General features: G+C 61.9%; 1 protein-coding gene across 1 annotated transcript in view; it reads left to right on the top strand.

Moving 5' to 3' along the window:
• BICRA (BRD4 interacting chromatin remodeling complex associated protein) overlaps positions 1-7,367 on the top strand; it is a 33,794-nt gene extending 26,427 nt beyond the window's left edge. The window contains exons 6-13 of the mRNA XM_059833171.1: positions 2,024-2,213; positions 2,572-2,699; positions 3,200-3,325; positions 3,904-3,962; positions 4,300-4,448; positions 4,883-4,977; positions 5,393-5,495; positions 6,096-7,367. Coding sequence (XP_059689154.1) covers positions 2,024-2,213; positions 2,572-2,699; positions 3,200-3,325; positions 3,904-3,962; positions 4,300-4,448; positions 4,883-4,977; positions 5,393-5,495; positions 6,096-7,294 — 2,049 coding nt within the window. The 3' untranslated portion in view covers positions 7,295-7,367. The remainder of the gene's footprint in view (positions 1-2,023; positions 2,214-2,571; positions 2,700-3,199; positions 3,326-3,903; positions 3,963-4,299; positions 4,449-4,882; positions 4,978-5,392; positions 5,496-6,095) is intronic.
• Positions 7,368-8,451: the final 1,084 nt, after the last annotated feature.

Raw genomic sequence — 8,451 nt, forward strand, 5'->3', positions numbered from 1 at the left:
TGGGGCGCGCTCGGGGCCGGGAAGTCCGGCGGCGGTGCCGTGCCCCCCTCCCAGCACCCCCGGCTGGGCCGGGGGCTGCCCCAGCAGCGTTACCCAGGGCGCTTAGGGAAGGGTGCTAGGGCAGACCGGCCGAGAGCGGGAGCTCGTCTTCCCGGGGCTTCGTTAACCGCAGGAGGCAGAGATGCCCTACGAGCCGTCTGCCGAGCCGCTTTCAGAGCGGGTCGCGCCGGCGCGGTTCGCCGGCGCGTTTGACGGAGCCCAGAAAACCCGTGGGCGACTTTGAGGGCAAAACTCCTTCCGAGCTTCGACTAACTTCTTCCTCTTTCCTTCTCTGTTTCAGTTACCTGCAGGGCAGCAGAAGCTCCCTGGAGCCTCCCCGTCCCCTTCGCTACCTCATCCTCCCCTGGGGGAGAGCCCGCAGCTCCCGGCCGCCCACCTCCCCCAGATGCAGTCCCCCCACCCCTCCCGGCCCCCCTCCCAGCCCCAGCCCCTCTCCCGCCCGCCCTCGCGGCCCCACTCGCGCCCCCCCTCCCAGCCGCAGACCCTCTCCCGGCCCCCCTCCGAGCCGCTCTCCCGCTCCTGCACCCCCCAGGCGCCCATGCCCAGCCTCTACGTCATCCAGAACCAGCTGGCCTCGTCCCCCCTTGGCGGGGGGCAGCACCCCCTGCGCCCACCCTCCCAGCCCCAGCCGCCCTTCCAGCCGCCGCCGGCGCAGGCAGAAGCCGCCCCGCCGCCGGCGCAGCTCCAGGTCCAGCTCCCGGCGCCGGCGGAGGTCCAGCACGCCCACTCCCCCCACTTCCAGCTGCAGTTCCCCTCCCAGGGCCAGATCAAGCCCCCCACTCCCACCCACGCTCTCCACCTAACCGCGGAGCAGCCGAGGAGCTTTCCGATGGTCCCGAGCCAATTCCAAACCCTCCCGGCCATCCCCAACCCCGCTCCTCAGCCGAAGCAAATACTGGACAGGTTCCAGCAGGTAAATAAGCACCGTCGAGGGTCTCACGCCGGGCGTAGGTCAGGAGGGGAGGTAGCGTGGCAAAGCGCGGCCGTGAGCCTCCCGCCGCCGGGGAGCCGAGGGATTAAAGGCAAAAATCGGAAGCAAAACCCCTCCAGTTCCTCCCAGGCAGGTCCCGGGGGCTTCTGCCGTAGAGCTGAAGCGGGTGCTGCTTCCTCGGCGCAGCCCCCTTCTTCTTCGGGGGGTTTTGGGGTGCCGAGTGGGTTTGTGCCGTGGGTTACGTCTGGCTGTGCCGCCTGTCGTCGCAGGAATGCACGTGCATACCTTGACGTATAGCGCTTGTAGGAGAGGCGTCTCCCAGGGATGCGATTGATGTGTTGGTTTGTGAATAAGACGAGGAGAAGGCGTTTGCGATGACAGAAAGAAAAACGTGCCCCGTTCTCCCGTGACAAGCGTCCCCCGAGACCTGTCCTGCCCGGGCAGGGGCCGAATCCTGCCCGAGTTTGTGATTGGGGCGGGGGGTGCAGGTGTTCAGGCTGGGTCTGGGGGTGCAGGTGTTCCCAGGGGACGCTCGGGGACCGGTCCAGCCCTCGTTAAGGGCGCCTCGCTGACGGAGCCGGGACGTCAGGGACCTCCCAGTGAAGTACCCGAAAAAACCAGGCTTCTAAAATTAACCTGCAGTTATTTATTTTATATTCACTTGGGGAGGAAGAGGAACAGGGGATGAAAAGGGCAGCGCTTGAGCTCGGTTTTATTTAACTGCGTATTAACTTAAACTCCCCTTGTGAGGACGCGATTTGCTCTTCTCGAGCGCGCGGGGCCCGCTCCGGTGGTTTAGACCCCGGGCACCAGCGGAGCTGGAGGCGGGGAGCTCAGCGGGCGCCTCTTTTTTTACTTCTCTCGCGTCCGTCTCCCAGCGCGGAGGTTGGGGGACGGACGGGGCCAGCGCAGCAAACGGTCCCTTCCCGCCTCGTGCGACGGTGCTGAATCGATGGTACCCGCGGGTTAAAAATCGATGGGTTTAGGGCACGTTTTCAACTTCGGGGGGGGTTGTTTTTTTGTGCCACGCAGGTGCCCCAGGGGATCATCCTGCAAACGAAGCAGCAGCCTCCCACCAGCCAGGCCTCCCCGGCGCTCAGCCAGTTCAGCAGCCCGTCCTCCTCCGTCCTGGTGAGCGGCCAGGGGCAGCCGGTGGCGGTGACGACGACGCCGGCCCCTGCGCACAGCCACGCGCCCGCCGCCCTCCCGCCTTCCACCGCAGGTTCGTGCCGCTGGCTCCAACGCTCGGGCAGAGAAAAACACGGGAGGGCATCCCGGACCGCGAGCATCCCGGACCGCCAGCGTGGCGGTGCGCGAGCATCCCCTCGCCCTGGTTTTGGGAGAGCCAAGCCGCTGAAGCGATGCTTCGCGTGCAGGAGAAGGGCGGTGGGGTGCAAGCCGTCAGCGCGGGGAGCCAGGCGCGGGGCGATCAAACGCCGCTGCTCATTCGCGCTCGGGTTTTTTTGGATAAAGCTCGGTCTTTGGGGCTGAAACGTGCTGGGGGGAAATCCAGGACGTCGTTATTTATTATCTGGGTTTGAACTTAAACACGAAACCCCCGTCCGGTTCACGTTTGCTAGGTATTACCGCCCCGGTTCCGGCAGAGAGTAAAACCTTCTCCAGCGTTTCCGCGCCGATTTCTGCTGGGAAAGGGGCTGCAGCCCAGGGGAAGGCAGGAACGCCTCTCGCCATACAGCAGCCGGTTCAGGTGAGGAAGCGTTTTTCATGGTTTTGCCATTTTATTCCCAAGTTTTCCACCTTGAGAGTAAACAAATCTGTCAGCCTTCCCCTCCGCTTTATCGAAAAGGAAGAGTTCCTTTCCAGAAACTTCTTTTTTTCCCCCCACTTTTAAAGTGCTGTGAACCTCTGAAGAAGATACAAAATTAGCCATTCCCACCAATATTAATGAAACTTTTGGGGAGGGGGGGCTGCTCTCTTCCTCTTTAAGGGAATCAGTTTCTTAGGGGTGATTTAACAGGACGTCAGGGCCGTTGACGTAGATCTCTGGAAGCGCAAGCTAGAAAAATTCTGTTTTTATGCAAAAATACACCTTCGACTTTACACCTGAGCAGCGAGGAAGCCGCCTGCGAGCTCTTTCGCCAACGGCCGCCGTTGTCTTGGCAGGCGTGTTTCGGCAATTAGGCGTTATTGGGTGAAATCGCTCCGGGAGTCTAAATAAAGCGATTTTTCTTCCCGTTTCTTCCGCAGACTAAGCCTGGCGTCATCAGTTCTGTCTCGGGCCTGAACCTCGGGAAGGGTCCCCTGCAGATCCAGGTTGTTGGGAAAGGATTATCGCAGCTCGTCCCCTCGGTCCCCGTGCAAGGCCAGCAGCTGGTGAGCTCACGCCGATGCGCGCCGGGGTTTTTAAAGGAGGAGCCTGTGGGCAGAGCTCTGCCGAGGAGCGATCTCGCGGGGACGACGTGGCGCGCCTCGCGGGGCTGGCGACCGCCAAGCTCCGTCCTTGAAAGCAGCGAGGTTTATTCGCGGCTTGTTCGCGCATCCCCATCGTGTGGGACCTCTAAATAACCAAAATAGAAAAATACAGAAATAAGTAAACTCAGTAGAGTTGTATGTTGGTATATTTGGTACATATATACCAATTTATATATAAGTGTACTCTAAATACACCAAAAGCCGTTTTGTCAGAGCGAGCAGAAGCCTTCCTCCGGACTTAAAATCCGTGGTAATCCGCGCTTTCCCCTTTCACTCTTGCCCCCACTTCTAAACCAATTCAATCCGTTTTCTTTCTCCCTAGAGCAGTTGCCGGTCTCCCCAGTTTCCCTCCGGCATCTCAATTCCCTCAAAAGAGGATGAATCCCCCCCAGCGCTGGCTCGGTCCGGCTGTCGGCGCGCGTTAAACCCGGCGCGTCGCCGGCGTCCCCTCTCACCCCTGTCCTTTCTTCTCCCACCAGTACGACAGCAAGCTCGGTCTGAAGAAAGCCCCGACACTACAGCCCAGCAAGGAAGCTTGGTGAGTGCGCCGCGGCGGGGTCGATAAGTTAAAACATCGGAGAACGCCTCGCTGCCGCCGCTGCCTTCGTCACCGTGGTGTATTTTGGGCGAATTGGCACCAAGGGAGTGCCCCTTCGGGGGTCCCCGTGTTGCCGCCGCTCTGCCCCGGAGACGTTAAGCCGTTTCACCGGAGCGTGGCCGAGGGTCGTGCGGTGGCACGCGGTCGCGACCGTCAAAGCTGAGGTTTCCCGCAGGATTCCTCCGCGGCCCTTCCTCCGCGTGATGCCGTTAATGGGGAATTTCGCACGTCAAACGCACACCCCTCCAGCAGTTTTCCCTCTTCTCCCTCCTTCCAGTTTCCTGGAGCAGCTGCACAAGCACCAGGGCGCGGTGCTGCATCCCGACTACAAGACGTCGTTCCGCTCCTTCGACGACGCCTTGCAGCGGCTCCTGCCCTACCACGTCTACCAGGGGATGCTGCCCTCTGCGCAAGACTACAGGAAGGGTAAGTCCTCCCGGCTCGGCGCGCGGCTCTCCGGGGCTGCTAAAACGTGAGGATAGCGGCTTGAGCTTTAACAAAAAGCGGGGTTTTGAGTACTAAAAGAAAATGGGGAAACTATCTATGCCTCCGCTCTCGAAAAACGTCAATTCCCGAGGCGATGTATTTGGAGTTTTCCAGGGTTTCTGACCCGGAGCAGTGCAAAGCTACCTGAAAGTTTTTTCTCCCGGTCTCCGTGTGTTTTGAGGAATCACTAAAACAGACCTCAGCAGATTCCTTACGATCACAGCCGTTAAAAATTCCACCGCGCCCCTTTTGTCAGGGTCTCCCCCGGGGTGCGCCCGCTGAAAACGGTCATGCTAAAGAGCCACCGACCCCGTACCTGCCTTTGCCTTGTGACACGAGCTTGCTTTTTCTCCCCACCCTCCTCTTCCTCGCAGTGGACGAGGAGTTTGAAGTGGTGTCCACCCAGCTGCTAAAGCGGACGCAAGCGATGCTGAACAAGTACCGCCTGCTGCTCTTAGAGGAGTCTCGGGTGAGTCCGGCGTCCTTGCCTTCTCCAGTCTCGCTGGCGGGGCGAGAAACGCCGTTGTTTTCTCCGACGTGGGCTGCTCGGATCGATCCGCGGCTTCCCTGGTTCCAACTGAGCGCCGTCTCGGGCTCCGTCCGGCCGCGGTGGGGTCGGCGGGGGCTCAGCCCCTGGATTTTTGCCGAAATGGGAAAGCTTTCCTCTCCCTGCCGTCGGCTCGGTCCGGTTTTTGCGAGCGATCGGTGCTCGTCTTGCCGCGGGTTCAGCTCTGCGTCGAGCCGTCGTCGCTCTTTATGGCCGGGGATGGGAAAAAACCTGGAAGAATAACAGAGTGTGTGAAGGTGGTGATGTGTAACCGCGGCCGCTCTTCCTCCCCGTCCCTCTCCTCTCCTCTCCCTCCTCCTTTTCTCTTCCTCTGCAGAGAGTCAGTCCTTCTGCGGAGATGGTGATGATCGACCGCATGTTTATACAGGAAGAAAAGACCATGTTGGCGCTCGACAAGCAACTGGCGAAGGAGAAACCAGGTGGGAGACGAATTATTTCTGTTGCCCATCCACCTTTTGTACCCGTACGCTTGGTTTTCGACGTTTTCCTCCTCTTCAGAGCCTGGGCATCAGGTCTCCGTACCCCGCGGTGCTCAGGGCGGGACAGCGTCAGCCCGTTCCGCCGGGATCGGTGGGGATTTGGGGGAAAAGCTGGTGAAAATAAGAGCGAGCGTTAGCTGCTGCAGCCTGTACCCCTCCCCGCCCGCTCCTCGGCGTTAAAGATCTCGCTGGCCGAAGCCGTACTCGGCGCCAAGCGCGTGGGGTGTTCAGGCTCCCCGCAAATCGCTCCCGGCTGCTCTGGGGGTTCTTTGTAAAAGATTTGCGTTGAGTTGCCGCGGCTTTCCCCGGGCGAGGGAATAAGGGATGAACTCCGTCGGAAGTGGAAGTTCTCGGAGGGAAGAGGGGCTGAGAGGCGTAAGGGGGGGAAAACAAATCCTGGCACGAGCAGGCGAATTTGCAAGACGCGTGTTTTGCGATAACGCTGTTACAACGATTTATCTTTTTCGCTTCGAGCGTATTTTGACAAAGGGGCAGCGTTCCGCCCTCGCGCTAACGCCCGGCGCGGTGTTTCCCTTCCAGACGAGTACGTCTCCTCCTCGTCCTCCCGCTCGCAGAGCCTCTCCTCCTCGGCCGCCCTGGCCTCCGTCTCCAGCGCGGCGCCGGCCCCCGAGAGCCTGAAGGTGCCCCCCGTGCAGACGGCCCCCCCCATCCACCCCACCAAGCTGGTGATCAAGCACAGCGGGGGCTCCCCCTCCGTCACCTGGGCCAAGGCGTCCCCCTCCCTGGACGGGGACGAGGACGCCTTGCCCTCGAGGAGCAAGCCCCCCATCAAAACCTACGAGGCGCGCAGTCGCATCGGCCTCAAGCTGAAGATCAAGCAGGAGGCCGGGCTCAGCAAGGTGGTCCACAACACCGCCTTGGACCCCGTGCACCAGCCGCCCCCCGTCTGCCGCGTCATCAAGGGACCCGACCCCCACGCCGCCGCTGCCGCCGCCTCCGCCGCCGCCGCCGGGCAGATGAACGGGACCGTCGACCACGTGGCCTCGGCTCCCGCCGAGAAGAAGCCCGTCACCTACTGCCGCCTCCCCCTTCGCAAGACCTACCGCGAAAACGTCGACGCTTTCGTGGCCGAGAAGCCCGCCGACGCCTGCCCCAAGGGGAGCGCCCCGAAAGCCGACAAGCTCCCCGGCGCCCTCAAGCAGGAGGACGGATCCAGGAGCGTGATCACCTCCCACAAGAGCCAGGACAGCCCCTCGGCGGCGGCGGCGGCGGCGGAGAAGAGCCGGCCGGAGGAGAGCTCCAAGCTCCTGTTCTTCAACAGGAGCGACGCCCGCTCCCTCGTCCCGCAGGGCAGCCCGGCCCCGCCGAAGAGCGACGACTCCACCAGTGGCCTTATGAAGGAGCTTGCGGAAGTCGAGGACGAGTTTTACCGCGGGATGATAAAACCCGAGCCCCCCGACCAGGGCTCGGGCTCGGAACTCGCCTGGGAGGTGCCGCTGCCCCCGGCCAAGCGTCGGAAGTCGGAGTCCTTCGAGGTGGACAACGCCAGCTTCTCCAGCGACAGCCCGCAGGACGACTCCCTCAACGAGCACCTCCAGAGCGCCATCGACAGCATCCTCAACCTGCAGCAACCTCAGACCGGGGCCCAGAACGTCCGGACGCCTTCCTCCTCCTACAACTCCTCCTCCTCCCCCTTCTCCTCGCCCGTCCACCGTACGGACGCCTACCTTGCCCCTAATCACAACGGCGGCCTTGGAGCGAGGACGTTAAACAGATAACAGAGAACCCGAGGGGGCAGCGGCGGGACGCTGGGCGAGGACCGGAGACGAGGAGGAAGAAGAGGAAGGAGGGAGGAAGAGGAAGGGCCCGGGGAGGCGTCACCCCACTGTTTGATAGAGACGGGGGCGCGGTTTGGGGCCCGGCGGGGCGACCGAGCGCCCGGGGGGGCGGCCTGGCGGGGCCGTAGGTATTGTCGGCTGTGTAATTTAGATTCTGTAACAAACTGCTAATACGAATATCCCACCGTCTATTCTCTCTTTCCCTCCCACCCCGCTCCCGCCCCGTAAGCTCGGAGCAGGTCGGGAATCAAACCGGTGGCGGCGGGATTCCGCGACGGGGGCAAAATTTATCCTTCCTTTAAGTTATTTCCAGATACCCCGCGGGCTTTCGGACCCTCTGGCTGGTCAAAAGGTGGGGGGGGGTGGAAAAAAAAAGAGAAAGAAAGCCAGGAAACACTAAATGCTCGAAGGAAAAGCAAAGTTTACGGAGTTCCAGGCCTTGGAGGAGAAGCGAATCCCTCCGGGGCTGGCGGAGGGTGGGATCGGGGAGGGGAGGAATAGCGTCCCGCCGGGGAGAGGGGGGGGGCCTCCGGTCCTGCTTTTCCCCGTCCCTGCCTGGGCTCTTCCAGATGGACGCCGAAAATGCCGGGAAGGGCGAGTTTTTTCGAAGGGAAAAGGAAAAGCAGCGCCCCGGGACGCGGCGAGCGCGCCCTTCCAAAAAAAACGCAGTATTTTGGTGCCGGCAGCTGCCGGGAGGATCCGTCCCCGCCCGAACGGTGCCGGCCCTTTTCCCATTTTCCCCGTCTTTGCGCCCGCGATCCCGGGGTTTTCCCCCCCCCCCCCTTTGTTGTTTTTTTTCCCCTTTCGGAGGCAATAAGTTAACCTTGACTTTCAAGTGCCATCGGGTGCGTGTGCCACTGTCCCCGCGCCTCGGAGGACGCAGGGAAACGGGGGTTTGGGGGCAAAACGCCGCAGGTCTGGGGCGGGACGAAGGGCAGAGACCTCGGGGACCCCCCCGGGATGGGGGGAGAGGGTCGGAGCGGGGAGAGCCAACGGCGTCGGCTTTTTCCGGGGTGTTTTTTTAATTACGAGTCGTATTTTTTCCCCACCCTCTCTCGAAGCGATTCCCCGCGCCGGCGAAAGGGAGCCTCTGCCTT

This window comes from Gavia stellata, chromosome 41, assembly GCF_030936135.1.
Source record: "Gavia stellata isolate bGavSte3 chromosome 41, bGavSte3.hap2, whole genome shotgun sequence".
NCBI classification, from domain to species: Eukaryota; Metazoa; Chordata; class Aves; order Gaviiformes; family Gaviidae; genus Gavia; species Gavia stellata.